Here is a 16,282-nt window from a genome sequence, read left to right as displayed (position 1 = left end):
CTGGATTTGAACTGCTGGTCTAAAAGAGCTTTACATCAACATCCAAGTCATTTGTTTTCTTTGTATCTGTTTGAATGTTGGGAGAGGAAAGGAGAATGAAAAGAGAAAATCAGAGATGAATGTACAAGGAGAGGGATAGGACAGTAGGCACCAGAGCTGTGAACTCTTGCAGAGGGAAGTCATGCATTTGGAGCCATATTCTTAAAGGTGACTTTTTCTAGCTGCTCTATCTGTAGTCAGACACATTAAATCAGACATTAAAGTGATGCTGATTCCAGACTGGGGCTCCAAAAAAATGCCATGACACTTTTACAATAAGTGGGGCAGGTCCTCAGCTGACTGAAGTCGGCGAGGTTGTCAATGGAGCTGCCCTGATTTATGCAAGCTGGGAATCTTGCCAGTCCTTTTAATGTGAAGATTTACTATATATCGTTGATCCGTGGTGGTCATCAATTAAAAAAAAATACATTTGTGAAGAGTTACTATTAAGTGGCATATGAGCTGCCAGATTTGTTTCACATTCTCAGAAAAAGCGAAAATAGTACCACAGACACAGGTCTCCCTTAAGAAATTCTGGTGTTTTACTGAAGACAAGAGCTTGTTTGAATTCAAAGAGAGGGTGTCTGCTGTACTACTCAAAACAATTCTCCCAAAATGAGACATTTAAAAATTCTCTGAATAATTTTTTAGCATCCTGTCAAAGGAACAAATCACTTTGTTCAGTGTCTGCTCATCCACAAGGTTTAAGAAAATTGCTTCCAAATGTCCATATCAAAGAAAGAAATACCCTTGTGACCCATTGTCCCTGCAAGTCAAAGGAAACATTTCCTAACTTTCCCTAAGCTCTGATGTGCACCAGAACACTTGCAAAATTCCTTCACAATCTGCAAGGATTACAGAATACACCAAAAGTGGAGCTTAATCTGCTCTTTTGGACTTCTCATGAACATTCTGCTCATTACATTGAACTACTCCAAGGCCCAGTGAAACATATGATACAATAAAGACATTTTTCCTTGCCTGGAAATGGAATGGTTGGTGATCTCTGTGCTGTGATCTGCACAACCACCAACATATGCTGAGCCCTGTTCTATAGGCTATCAAGCCAAATCACAGCTAGTTCCTTTCACTAGCAATTGAGTGGCTTTTATTTTCATCTTGAAACAGTTGTAACCGTTCCAAATTTTATGCTGTTTTGGTTTTTGCCTTAGCTTATGAAATACATTCAATGGAGTTCCTTCGGTGTCTAGCTTTTGGGAAAGAAAGATCCTCCCTAAAAGAAAAGAAACCTAAATAAATTTCTTGCCAGCTGCATAGCTTCATTTTCCTCATTTCCCACAGTGTCATTTATGTGAGGTTGTTGCTCATGTTTTTTTATTCTTTGCTGAGAGTGTATTTTGTGATAGTGTATTACCAACACAACCATCATAGCTCTAAAATCACAGTTTCACAGAAGTTTATTTTCCTTTGTTGGTCTAGAAAATCTCAGAAATCAGGATGCTAGGAGGCCAACATCAAGTTGAAGGTTGGCAATTCATTTTGGGTAATACTAAATCATGACAAAGCTCAAACATAAAGATCAAAGTTCAATTATAGACTATAAAGTTGTTTTAAAAGAGAAGATTTATATATTATTTTTCTAGCATATTAGTGCAGATTCTGTAAATTCTGAGAATATTTCAATGCCGAGGAACCAAGGACCCCTGCCCTAGAGAATAAATTTGAACAGTTATTCTCAAAATAACACTGCTCAAATGGCAGACATGGGACATGCCTCTTATTTACTATTTCTAGGTTGTGTGCACGTATAGATCTAAGAACAGAAGTGTGCTTAGAGACACAAACACATTCCACAATGTCCCTGCATTGCACATCACCTCAGAAATGCTTCAAAAAGCTTTGACACCAAGGATATTTTGTGTAAGTATGAGTGAGATGGAACAAGGACAGATGATCTTCATTAGAGCTCTGGCTGGAGCATGAAGAGCCCCAGTCACCAGCCCACTGCAATGAATGGAGCCAATGTGCTGTTCCCATTCTGGCTTCTTTTCTGCACAGGACTAGAAAGCAAATGGGACTATGATGACAAAAATAACTTTTTGTCATGCAAAGTGTCGGTGCATCTTCATTTTCAGATCAACATGTAGCTAACATTTAACCATCAGTCTTCTACATTCTCTGCTCTGTTATCCTCCTCACTATTTTCATTTAACTCCCTACTTTATTTTTACATGGATATCTGCTACGCTCTACACAGGCAAAGTTTGGGTAAGAGTTAAATGACAATCACATAATTTCTAGATTTCCTGATAATAGTGTTGGCAGAACAAAGTACCCCAGGAGATCAAACTGCTATTTAATTTTGAAGCCTGTATTCCCAAATTTGGTTAATGTGGAGAAATGTGTGGAGTCTTCTGGCCAAGTGTGCATGCATCAGTGACTCACTGAGCACAGGACTATGTTTAAGTGAACTTACCACCTTAAAATGTATTTACTCATGACTATAATTTACGTGTTAAATTTATTGGAGTTTTGGTTCCAGTGTGACATACAATGTAAAAAATCAATATAGATTTGAGAGCTTTATAGTGCCCCTGGCAAATATGAATAGCACTTGATGAAAAGTGAAGGTTTTCACAGCACCTACAGTGCCACTGCATTGGAGTAATTAACACCACACGCTTCACAGATATTTATATCAATTCTTCACCAGCACACAGAACAGCTCTTTGTCAGGAATTTGGTACCAAGATGTCCTGCAATGCTTTATACACACTTTTATTACAAGCCCCTATTTTAAGGGATTTACAATTCTGACAGAAGTATTTCCCTATGGAATAAAAGGTCGTAGGCATGTTCTGAGAGCTGGAGGAATTTTTTCTTGTAAAAATTGGTTAACATTTTTTTCCCTTAAGAATCGAGCAAATAAATAGTTCTGAGGGGTTTCTGCAACCATTTAAGTCACCTTTAGAAAAATAAATAGATGCATCTTATATACATAAATTTGGCAAGCTTTTCATTGGTAATCTGGGTGGTTGCATTTTGTGATTTAAAAATATTCTAATACAAGACTAAAAATTAACATTTAAAAGTGGTCTCTGCATAAGCACTGCAACTGCATTTTCATAACATTTTAGCAGATTAAGGGGATAAACTGTGGTGAAGACAATGAAGGAACCTTATCAAATGAGCATTTCACATAGACTTACTGTAGATTGGAATTAAACCGTGCTAACGAATCCTGCCTCATTTGCATGGCCAAAACCTAATCCTAATGAAACTTCATGGTAGATAACTAACACGTTTTCTTCATGGCAACATTAGTTTGGTAATAAAACTGTGCTGGGGCCGGATTCTGAGTTACTGTGCCAATCAACAGCACTTCTGTTACCAATGGAAAAGTACCCCAGGTAGAACCAAGTTATGTTTATGAATCAAGAGTTTAATGCAACTCTAGCCAAACCCAAATTCATCTGGCTTTCCTAGAGAGATATATTAGAGGGTGGATTTGAGTTATGCTAATGAATCTGGATTTGTTAGCAGGGATCACATCTGATCCCTATGTAACACTGTAGGATATTCATCAGCCACAATTTATTAAACTAAAAAAAACCCCAACTCTTAAATCCAGAAATTAAAAGACTACAAATTACTCCTCTTTTACTGTAATAACTGAAACAAACTAACATGATGCATTCAAATCCCACCCTCAACTCACAAAGTGCTTCAAAAAGGCAAAACCCTCTGAAGTATTGAAATTGGTTACTACAAACATGTAAGGACAGATCCTGAAAGTTTGGTGTGCAGGTGTGCACACCCCACACACACATATTGACACATAAATCACATTTTTTAAAAGTTTCTGTGTGAGCTGGAAGCAGAACCCTATAAATGAGGCATGTTGAGGCTTCATATAATGAAGATTTCCTTACAGTAAACAACACTGCACTGAGAATCTCTGCACGTATCTAAAACATAAGAACTTAATTCATCAAATCTTCTTCTCTCCAGACATGGGCCCAGCTGGTGTTGAACTCTTGTAGCTGCTTTAGCTTATTCTGGCTGGGGTCAATCTCTTGGCTCAGGACAGACAAGTTTAATACACACTAGGAACACCCCTTGCCATTTTTGACACACCACTGGAAAACTCACACTCCAGAGATTGACAGGGGTGGCTGGCAAAATGCCTCTTTCTAGTCAATTTGCATGTGCAGTTGTGGGTTTCACACATAATAATTTGGGAGTGCGTAAATTTTTCAAGCATTATTCCAGACAATATTTAAAAACACAGCTTTACTTGGATGTTAGTGGTCAGAATGCTACTGCCTTCAAGTTAACTACCAGCTTCTCAGTGAAACACTTCTTGGATAAACTAACAAACACGTTTTATCAAAGAAACAATTTTTTAAGAATATGTGAAAGTGATGGCTGACCAGTTTGGCAAGAAATTGGAATTGGGAAAAAACCCCACAGATTCAAAGCATTTCTTATTTGCTGACACGTATTTCAAATTGTTAAAAACGGATTTTGTTGGTGAGTTAGAAAAATAATGAGAGAAGACAGCAGAAAGTCTTTCAACAAATTAGTCAGCACAGCATTTGAGGGTCCTATTTTGGGTTCTAAAACATAAAACTATATCAATATTCTTTTCTTAAAAAGCAATGGAGTTGTGCAGCATCTTGATTTGCATTGTTCATGGTGTTAAAGGAAGGGGCTTCTACCACTTGCACACCAAAGCAGAAAAACTGGAGGAACAGTCAGATATCACAGAGGTAGATGAACCATACATTGACTCCTTTTTCATTATAGTTCACCAGTGTATTATGAGACACAGCAACAAAACTGTATTTAAGAAGTGCTTGTCCAATGTACTGAGTCCAATATTCTTTTGTGATTTTTTAATTGTTACACCAAAAAGAGGAATAGAATACTGAACACACCTTTAATAAGTCCCTTTTCTTGCAATGTTTTCAAGGAGGGTCTTCGGGAGATGAACTTCTTTAATCTGCTTTTAATTCGGTTTCTGTCATTTGTGTCAGAGGCACTGTAGTTCAGCCTGAAAACTGAAGGAAATCAAGAGAGAAAGTTTTAGTGAAATGATATTTCTAAATTAAGAGTAGGCTTCTGAGATATCCTGAGAAAAGCATGGCCATAACCACCCTGGTAAGATCCCAGTGATGCGGTAGGTCAGCAGCGTGGCTGGTTGGACACTCCAAACCATCTGATTAATACTTTTGTGAATAAACACGATGAGTTCACTCTGCCGGTTACGCACAGAGCTCGGTTATTTATTGCCCCTAAGTATTTGGATGGCGACCAGTTTGCTCATGAAGTGTTCACGAATCCCACAGGTTTCACATGGGTGATTTTTCAGCCCTGACTCCGGGCTCCGAGTGTGCTACGCGCTATTAGCTGTGCACTCCTAGCAAGGAGAGAGGATGGATGGTCACACCACTGGAGAAGGACTGGATTCTCTTGCCAAGATGGATTAAGCGTTATATATATATTTAATGCAGTTATAGAAAACATGGCTGTGTGCCACGAAATGTGTGCAAGACGCATTAATTTATGGAAAGAAAAGTATTCCCGTCCTAATGATTATATTTTATTATATTTAAGCATTTACCAAACTGAGAAACAATTTGAGTGCAATTTATTCCTGCTCTGTGTCAAAAAGACATAGAATCCAGCTGCAGAAAATCCCCTGGAGGAGGTTTCAAAGGCATAAATTTAACTTTTTCTCTGCTGAGGTGCTTAGAGGGCACCATGATGGCTATCAAAATAGTAAGGAGAAGTTCAGCCTGTTCCAGAAGCAGCAGAGATGCCATGGGGAGACCCTTCCTAGAGTTTTTCCTGAAAAAGCTGTTTTTCAAAGATTTTTAACAAATCACCTGAGACTTGCCACCCTTGAATGACTCTTGTTCAGTGTCCTGAGCTCTGTCACTGTGCCCATTTCTGACTAGTCTAATGGGGCAGCCAGAATGCTGCAGCCTCCCTTGGCAAAGGCCTCCAGCTCAGAGAGGCTCTTTCTAAGGAAAGAACAGCCTTCCATCTTCTCTTGGAAATCAATTAAGCAATTAATCAATCAATCAATCCACCAAAATACAATATTCTCCACAAGGTGCATTGGCAGGAGCCTGGTCCATTGTCCCTTTGACAGAATCTCTAAAGAGATAATTTAGCTGGAGTTGCAGACATGCTCCCTTCTCTCCCCATGCAGAACCTCCCCTATAATGCAGCAATCTCCAGACAGAGGATCCAAGCAAAGAGAGAGAGCAAAATTAAAGGTATGATCATTATTATCAGTCTTTTTTTTTTTTTAATCAAGGCATTTTGCATTAGTTTTAAACAGAACCAGAACATTTAAAGGTGCACAATCACAAAACAATGGCAAGCTAAAATAACTGGTTAAGCAGCAGCAACAGCCCTGGAATATTGTGGTTTACATTACAAATCTGATTTTAACAGCCAAACTTATAAAATGGTTTATGCTTTGCTGTTGTCAAGGGAGAAAAACTTGCCAAATTGTTCATTTTAAGTAAATAGAACATAGCCAATTAAGGAAAGCAATATTTAAACACATGCCTACAATGATCAGAGCATAGTTTGCTTCTGATTTCACTACTGATTTTAACAGAAGAGTGTTCCATTTTCCCACAGCACTAAAGTGACCCCACACATACTTCCACAAACTAGTAATCACACAGGACAAATAAAAGGACACTTTACTGGAAAATGCATGGCTTGGTACAATAATCCATCACTTATGAAAACTGAAATTCACATTTTTTAATGGTAGCATTCCTGGAGAGATGTATCATAGAACATAAAGATTAGCATTCAATTGATGGTTGGTGCTTTTTTAACATTATAGCAAAGGACTTTTTGCTCAAAATTGAGCAATCCTTGGCAGGGACAAGCTAAAATTCCAAGTCACTTGGCTGTGCTATAAAAAGAACAACAAATGGATGTTTCTAATTCTGCATCTTAGTGGTACTTTGAAACAGTGAAGTGAGTTGTATTTAGTTTGGGGTCTCTTTTGCTCAGTGTCACTCTGTCCATAGCAATTCACAACTAGGTTGGCTTTATCCTGAAGCTTCCCCAAGTGATGTAAAAGATGCAGGAGTGAAAATAAACTTTAAGTCCACCATCTGCCTGCCATTTTTCCCATTCTGGGGGCTCTGAAGTGTTTTATGCCCACTTTAACTATTTAAGGTGTTCCCAGCGAAGTAAGTCCATGTGGTTGTCTTGTGAAGGGTGGGACAGCAGGGTGAACATCCCTCTCTTTAGAAAGACAGTTAACCCAGCTTGAAGTTTTATACCTGAAACAGCAATTATGGTGTTAAAACTACATCTAGAGGAAGGAATAATTATTGTCATGGATATCTTTGTATGTACCACATTTTCCTGTATGGCACAAAGTTCAAAACAACAGTTGATGAATTTCTCATTTTATTCTATTAAATACATGTGAGTCACCAAAAAAATAAAAACCAAAAAACTCCAAGCCTCACGGAAATTTAAGGGTTTAGAAAGGATGTTCCAAAACCAAGCTTAGGCAGAAATATTCATGTTGGGATCTCACTTAGAAATATTCCTTCTCTTGCCAAACAATTCTTCTCACATATCCCCACATTAAAATGGCTGTGCTATACCAAATATTAAAAAAAAACCCTAAAAACAAAACCCAAAAAACTGCAATAGTTATACAACTCAAAAAGCACAATTAATACGTTTTTTAACACCTTCCTTTTTAAATTTCAGGTTCTGGATCTGGCCAGAAGTATCCTACATGACAGAGGGCTGGCAAATATCAAACAATATAAAAAAGGAAAAGTCAGTTCCATACAGAAGCAAAAATAAGACTGTTAAGGACTGAAGTATAAAACAACAATAATTTTCTCTGCTAGTGCAAGTGTGTGCAAGGACACCTCATCACCAAAACTGTAAGCTGAATATTGTCTGATTTTCATGTTTGGCTGGTAGTAAATTGAATCCTTAGATCTAGAAAAGCATTTCTGATTACCTTTGATACTTTATTAGACCTGCTTTATTCCACAGGTTGGAAAGGTATGAAAGGACAAATGGAATAATGGCAAGATCTTTTCCTCAATTCTTAAGATGTATGAAGTCAAACTAGCTAATCACAATAGGGAAGTGCCATTCAGATTGGGTACAGAAAATAAAATAGCATAAACACATTTTTAGGACTAAAAGAAAGAATACATCTTTGGCCCTTATCATTGCATATCACTGTAATAACATTGGCTGAATTAGAGGGGATAAGAACATGTCAAATGCTCAGAAATAAAACCAAACAAACAAAAAAAAAAACAAAAACCAACCCCCCCCCCCAAAAAAAAAAAAAAAACCACCAAAAAGCACTGATCTAACACGGACTTTTACTTTTCTAGCTTGCAAAAATTGTCTGAAACCTTATTCAAATCTAGCCTTAATAATAGCATATAAATAACAGAAGCATTAAAGCAAGAATGAATGCAACACCTCCCAGTGACACAGTTCCACAGAAAACAAAGTAAGTTTTGAGATGTACAGATGAATAATTACCTTTTGACTTTCAACGTCCTGGATTGTAAGCATGCAATGAGAATAAATTGATGCAATGAGAATAAATTTACTATATTTTAATCAGGATTAAGCAGTGACCAACAAATTGCAGGGTGAAGCTACAAAAGCCTTGCTCCAAGATTTTGGTGTGGTGACCTCTCACAGAGGTAGGCAAGGCCCTGAACTCTTCAGGGCCAGGATAAAAATATTTATGAGATTACTTCCTCTGAATTTAACTGTGCACCTAGACAATGTATTTCCAGAAGAATGTTTTGCCTGGGTGTGATTTTCTGAGCAAAGCCTGGATGATTCAGAGTGTAAAATTTTTTAATGTGTCCTAAACTCCATATTTTATTGGCAAGACTTTGTAACTCCCTAGAACACGATCTCAAATTCCTTCCAATGACTTTTATTTCACTCTTAATTTACTCTGCATTTGTACATAATCTCAGGGGTTTACCTATGATTAATTCCTGCCAGGTACAGTGTATCTGAACACTTCCAACGTGTTGAAAGCATTGGTTTTTGAAGAACTATCCATTAATGACTTTCTGAACTGTGACAATGGATATTGACAGTGCTTGTCAGACTAAAGCACTATTGATTGTCTCACATCATGTGTATTGCAAAACCAATTTCTTTCAAGTACCTCTTCCTAACTGAAATACATTATTATGATGCCTATCTGTTTATTATAACACCCAAAATTACCGTATGTAATTCATTTGGATGGGAAGAGCAGAATGAAGAGCAGCAGTGGGAATGGATAAAGGGTTAAGAGATTTAAATACCATTGCATTCCTACCTTCTCTTCCATTAGCCTTGATCTCCAGGAAAAAAAAAAACCAACAATTAGTCTTGCCATCCATATTTTTTAGTACTCTTCAAAGACATTATAATTTGGTGAAGTTCTTAGAAATAGATGAGTTGTAGTATAATGATAAAACCCATAAATGGAGTTAAAGTAATTATTTCCCGAGGAATACTAAAAACAACAGGCTTCACCATTCAAAATACACTGATCAAAATCCTAGCTGCAACTTTCTTAAAACACATATGAACAGATCCTTGTGCTTAACTCTCGTGTCTGATGTCTTAAAATAATAATTTTCTAAAGTCCTTTACAGACTCATAACCAGAGTCCTCAGCAGCACCTTGCAGGACTGAAACAAAGCTGAGATGGCAAAAGAGGGAGGCAGGAATAGGTCTCCATGACTTTGGAGAAAGTGCCAGTCTAACAGCAGTGCTACCACATATGTGTGAAAATATTAATTGGAAGGAATTAATTAGTTAATTAATTAATTTCAAGTAATGGGGATGTTTAATTGCTGAGTGTCTTATATTTCTGAGAAACATATCTTAATATGCAGAGGTGTATGATTATGCTTACATTCTAAACTACATTGTAATTGAATATATTGACTCATGACTTGAAGTTTTATTAGATACCACTGGAATTGAGAATTCAACATTTCATCAATTTTTTTTGGTCTGCAGCAGATGTGAAACTACTGTTAGTCCTTTAAGGAAGGAGCAGCATGCATCATTGCCTGTAAAAATAGACAGTTGAAAACCAGCACCAGAGTTTTGAAAGTGACAAACCCAAGTCCTTCCTCCTTCCTTTTCTTTGTGATGCTCTGAGATGCAGCCAATAAAACCTGCTCTCTAAGGATAAAGAATTCACCTCACCTTCCTTATTGAGTTAAGGACTTTTGCCAGTCATCCCATTTTATCCCTTAGTGAAATCCCTGGGCATGCTTCTGAATTATACACACTACAGTTACTTTTTTTTTTTTTTTTTTGGTGAAAGAGTAGAATGAGAGACAGGTACACAGTCAGCTTTAAAGGCATTAGAAAAACAAATGAGGGGAAAAAAAATCAGGAATTGGGCATTGCCTCTGATCATTATTCTTATAAGCTTCAAAATTACAGATTTTATAACTACAGAGCATAGACTCAAAATGTGCAGCATCAGAATGGGTATCACCTTCCAGGAGAGGCTCAGAAGATTTTGTTTGATTTGGCACCAAAGGACCCGAAGTCATTCAGGTTTATGGCGCAATAATAGATATTTGCCACAGCAAGTATATCTACATTTACAGATGTTTATGAAGTAAGCTCAGAAATAAACAATAGGAAAAAGAAAACAGTGATTATATAGCACAAATAATTTTTCTGTAATATGACAGCCTAACAACTTAAGTGCTCAGTAGTGTCATTACACTTTGTGAAATTTGCGTGCATTAGCAGTAAAGATTCAATAAAATGGCTGTATAATTCATATTTTGCATCATGCTCTTATGCTTATAAAATAAAAAAAAATTGTCCGCCTCTAATAATAAATGGAAATAAATTAATAGCGTGTTAAACATCACTACACATTTACATTGTAAAATAAAAATGCCACTCCCCACACAGCTTTTCTTAATGGTATTTGCACCATAAATGTTTAGAAATGTAAGCAATATTTCTGAGTATATATTGGATTTATAAACACAGATCATACAGATACCTTTCTTTAGTAAAATAAATAATGTTTTTTAGAAAAAGAAATTGTAACAGGCCAAATCTATCTGGATTTCAGTTGTGCATTTGATATGACGCCAAATAGGAAATGATTAGTTAAATAGTGAAGATGTAGAGAACTAAAACAATAACTGTGAAGTGATTAAATAAGGTATTAAAATGAGCTTTGTTGAAAGAACTACTTTATTGCAGGGAAGTTACCAGTAGAAGTCCTGAAATATTCTTGGAACTGGTCTTTGAGTTTTCATTAAAGACTTCAGCAGGAAAAGTAGAAACATTCAAAAAATTGCTTGTTGACACAAGGCTGGAAGCATCATCAGATGAGACAAGAATTTGGGATATCAGGTAAAAAACTTGGTGACTTTGAGAGAGGAAACTGGAATAACCAGATTAGAACTATTCACAGCAGGGTTAGAGAAGGATTGGAATTATGGAATCATGGAGTCATGAAGGTTGGAAAACACCTCTAAGACCATCAAGCCCAACTCTTCCTCAGCACTTCCAAGCCCACCACCAACCCATGCCTTCAAGTGCCACATCTACACATCTTTTCAATATTTCCAGGGATCATGACTCAACCACTACCCTGGGCAGCCTGTTCCAGTACCTGACCAACAAATCCAAAATATTTAACTTTAATTAATAAAAATTAATCCTCTCTCATGAGTGTATAACCATGGACACATATGTGAGGTGGAAATTCCTGGCAGAAGAGGTGCAGGTAGCAGCAGTGAGAAGCACCAGGAGAAAGAGGCTGCTGAGATTTTGGAAGAAGACAGGGAGCTTGGCATGTTTGGCCAGCTGGAAAATGGCTGGGAAGAGCTGGGATTGTTCTCTATGAATTTGCTGGTGGGGGTGGGAAAAGGAGCAGGAGAAGAGAAGAGTACAGCAGGGAGGGAGAAGAGCTGTTTTAACTGAAGAACAATGTTGGCATGAGAATAGATGAGTATAAACTGGCCATAATATGAAGTTCTAAACCACCCTTTTAAAGAAGTGGTGGCAAATAAAACTAAAAGAATTTAAGATGCAACTTAATAAATTTATGTATGAGGACACAGAACACTGTACCTTGTGACAGGAGAGACTGGACTAGATCACCCAGGACTTGCCAAGCCTTTCTTTCCACAATTCTTTTTGGTATTGTCACAATATTAGAAACACTGTCATACAAACTTAACTCGAATATAAAAACCACAATGCCAGAAATCAATGAATTAATTTTATTCATACAGTATGACCAGTTTATGTTCATCTAATGTAAAACATGTGGGACTTGGATGAAATTTGCTACAGCACACAAAAGTCAGAGTATTTAGGATTTAAGAGAGAGCACAGTGTACTTGAAAGAGGAAACGGGTCTGCCCAAGCTCATCTCAGGGATTAGGACTCTTGACACAGCCTCTTTGCAAAAATATTCCCAGGAGAATACTCAATGGATGGTTTAACACATAGGAATTGGAGAGTGGTCCTTGCCCTCACCTAACTGGGTGAATCAGAGTTTGCAAAGAGGCTTATCCCACTCATAAAACATGACAGTTACTGAGAAAAAAAACTGCAATATTTGAGTTAATGACTTTTGAAGCTGACATATATTGTATAAAATATTATTTAAGAAGACTTCCCAAAACAAAAAAGGAATCCTATGCAATTGGAGGTTGAGGAAGACAGATCAAGATACTGTAGAATATTTCCAGATTAAGTTGGACAAGTAATTTACAATAAATAATGCATTCAGGGGCTTATAGAATATGGAGTTCTGTTTGCTTTCTTCCGTTGTGAAATATATGCAAATAACTTTCAAGTCTTTAAACTTGCCTCCTGAGTTAATCTGAAAAAAAACTTTTCAACCTTTTGCAAATATTATGAATAGTCATCACTTCCACTAAAAAGCTCAGGCAAAAGGACAAGAAAATTGTATTGCATTCCATATTCTACCAGGAGCACTGGACAGATTAAAAAGCTCAGGCAAAAGGACAAGAAAATGGTATTACACCAATAGAAAATCCATTTGGGGGGCTGGGTGCTAGCAACCATGTGGAAATTTTGCCTTAAAAACCTACATATAACTCTGTTTTATGCGTTTGGAAGCAAATTAATTATCTGCAGAGAGCAAGGGAGTCTTGTATTTATATCAGCCTTGTTAAGAATTATACAAATGTTTCATATATTGAAATTTTGACATGTGCTTGGATACTGTGTTCAGCCTCTAATTCAGATCCAGTCTTTTGGGACCCTTCCAGAAAGAATATCCTACCAAAGAATTTCCTTTTTCTTGAAACTTTTATCAATTATGCTTCATTCTTCTAAATTGTAGAAGTAAATTATTTTAATATTTAATTATATTCCCATTGTACTCAGTCTCTGATTATACTCATAACCCTATATTTTTTGACCCACAATGAACTGCTAGTGTTTCTTATATAATAAAGGACAGAATTAATTCACAGTGCCTCAGTTATGAAACCAACATGCTAAAACTGTTTATTTCCAATGAGAAACAGTAGTGACATTCAGCTCTATATTTGCTGTTTCAAACCACAAGTTCCAGCACATTTTTCTCTTTTAAACAGCAAGTTTAGTACTTTTCAGTGACTGTAGATATGGCAGCTTATGAAGGAAAAAGGCACACCCATTATCGTTAAAGTAATCAAAAAATATCTAGCCAGAGATCTGAAATCCATTTGCTGTACTCTGTCAACTATACCTTATCAAATTATCCCTACCTCAATTATATCATTAGAGTAAGAACAACAACAAAAGATCACCCATGAGCTCATTTGTAAAAGGAGCACGTCAGATTTCAGAACTCCTTTTACTTCTTACCTCAAGTGAAAATTCTGCTAAGAATAGCTATGTTCACATGAGTATAAACCTTAGACAGTCCCTCTCATGCCATCAACTAAGTTTTATTTTTAAACAGATTTCCATTTGCTGGCTAAAATACAACTGATCTTCAGATTTTTAAGGAGTTGCAGCTCTTTGCTCAGGTATTGTCCATGTGAGAACACTGGAAAAGCTTCCCTAAATGTGATTTAGGACCTGAGTAAAATAAACAAACCCCAAAAGAGGACAAAAAGCAGGCTATGGCTTTTTTTTTTTTTTTTTTTGGTGAGGATACAGGGGTTTTTTTGGTAAAGGCTACCTTACAGAGGCTGTGAGTGGAGAAGGTGCCTTGTGAGATGTGCTGTGGGTCATCCTCCTGCTGGACTGAGACAGGGGAATTACAGGAGGAAAAGGGAAGTCCAGAGAGGAGCTGCTGGTTTCTTTAGCCACGTATTTTGTGGCTGGGACCCCAAGTCTGCCTGGCTCTTGTGCAGGGGCTCAGAGAGGGACACTCCAGAGATACTGCTGGGCATGTGGTGACATTTAGTACTTTATCTAGTCTCCAGAACAGCTGCACTGCAACAAGCTGCTTGAGCAGGCAAATAGTTGCTAATTATCAGGCTATTTTCCTGAAATAAAATCAGGCCAGCCATCACAACAACTCTGAGACACTTCCATCAGCTACTTGTGGGGTTTTCATGGGTGCACTGACTCTCTGTTTGACCAGCCATGGTCAAAATTCAGACAAAATGTTAAAAAGAGCCAATAGAAGACTGTTTCAGCTTTAAAATTAATGTTCCAGCTGACAAACTGTGCAGGGGCTTAACCTACTTTAGAACATATTTAATAGCATAATTTAGCCTCAAAAAAGAAAAGCAAAATAACTAATGATGGACAAATTTAGGGGTCGAATCTAGTTCAGATAAACATTCAAAAGTTCAGATGTTTAACCAAACCTTATCTTGTCCATGAAAAGCCTCAAACTGAAGGGCCGTATCAAATATAAGCAAAGTACAGGACGTTGTGGAAACTTTTCCACACAGAAGGAAAACTATTATCAGAAACCTGCACCTTATTGCAGCATTCACGTGTAAAGCAGTTAAGCATCAAAGCAAAAGCAAAACGTTTCAGAAAACTGCTTCATGGTCACAGTAATATTTGGATGAAATCCAATACAGAGAAAAGAAAATAATATTAAGAGGAAAGATAATACAAATGCAATTAGACTATCAACCAATAAAACTTGATAGCTGAAACCTTCCAAGCTTAGAGAGAATAAGGAAACTGGAGATCAGAGGACTCTGCCTTTTGAAGTCTTGCTGTCCAGATCCTGGGGACCATTATCCAGCTGAGTATTTTAAAGACATTATGAATATTCTGTCACAGAATTAGAAAGCTTTATTACTGTGAATGACCTGTAACTTGAGTAGGGACAGCTACAAATTAATTCCAAATAAACAATTGTTTGGAAAAGGTGAATTCTGCTAACTTAGCTTTCTGGGTTACAATTCACCAGTTAAAAAACTTGCTTTCAAACAGCATTCTCCTTGTGGATTATTGATAACAGAAAGTATAATTCTAATGGATCCTCTCCATTCTCACATTCTCCAAATACAAACATTTTTTTAAAAAACTCTATTAGAAAAGATCAGACTGCCGCTCTGCCTTGCCTGTCACTGTTTCTCACTCAGCAGGCAATATCTGCTACAGTACCCCAAAAGAAACCAAATTCGGATAAAAGATGCAGCAAACTATGGTGTTTCAGGATCCTTTCTTTCCCTATCCCCATGTTTCAATCATCCTCTTTCCTTAGGTCTCTCCCTCACCTTTTATTCTGCCTCCATCCCTTTAGCTACCTGTGAAAATAGAAAAAAATTTGCTTTTCTCATAATTGAACCCCAAATTCAAACCATCAGATGCCAAAACAAAAGACATTTTAAACCAGACATCAAATGTCAGTTCAAAAATGACTGTGTGTTTTGCATTAAGAGCAAAGTTAAAACAATAAATCAAGTATTCCACTGCTTGTAATTGTGCCTTAATATCAGTTCTACCCTTGATCCATCATATTGAGTGATCTTCAGATAACACAGTATAATAATCCAGGTGTTACAGTGTTTTCATGATTTATTCATTAATTTTTAGTGCTATCTTTTGATTTTCATTCAAACACATGAACTGAAATACTTTCAAAAGAAGAAAGGATGTAGGAGCATTATAACACCCTAAAATAATCATCTTTAATTTTAAATGGAAAGGAAGAGGTTATTACATGTGTTTTCACACAAATAGATACATATACAAATATTATCTTTGCAGGAACTTCTGAACTTCTAGGAAACCATAGAAATGAGACAAAGAGTTT

The 16,282-nt window shown here is 36.9% G+C and overlaps 1 protein-coding gene across 1 annotated transcript in view; it reads right to left on the bottom strand.

The window, feature by feature from the left end:
- The window catches only part of ARHGAP15 (Rho GTPase activating protein 15), a 322,265-nt gene that overhangs the window by 129,288 nt on the left and 176,695 nt on the right, over positions 1 to 16,282 (bottom strand). The window contains exon 10 of the mRNA XM_039702307.1: positions 4,941 to 5,063. Within this exon, the coding sequence (XP_039558241.1) occupies positions 4,941 to 5,063 (123 nt within the window). The remainder of the gene's footprint in view (positions 1 to 4,940; positions 5,064 to 16,282) is intronic.

Source organism: Passer montanus, unplaced genomic scaffold (assembly GCF_014805655.1).
Source record: "Passer montanus isolate IOZ18808 unplaced genomic scaffold, ASM1480565v1 scaffold1, whole genome shotgun sequence".
NCBI lineage: Eukaryota > Metazoa > Chordata > Aves > Passeriformes > Passeridae > Passer > Passer montanus.
This window is presented reverse-complemented; position numbering and strand designations above follow the sequence as displayed.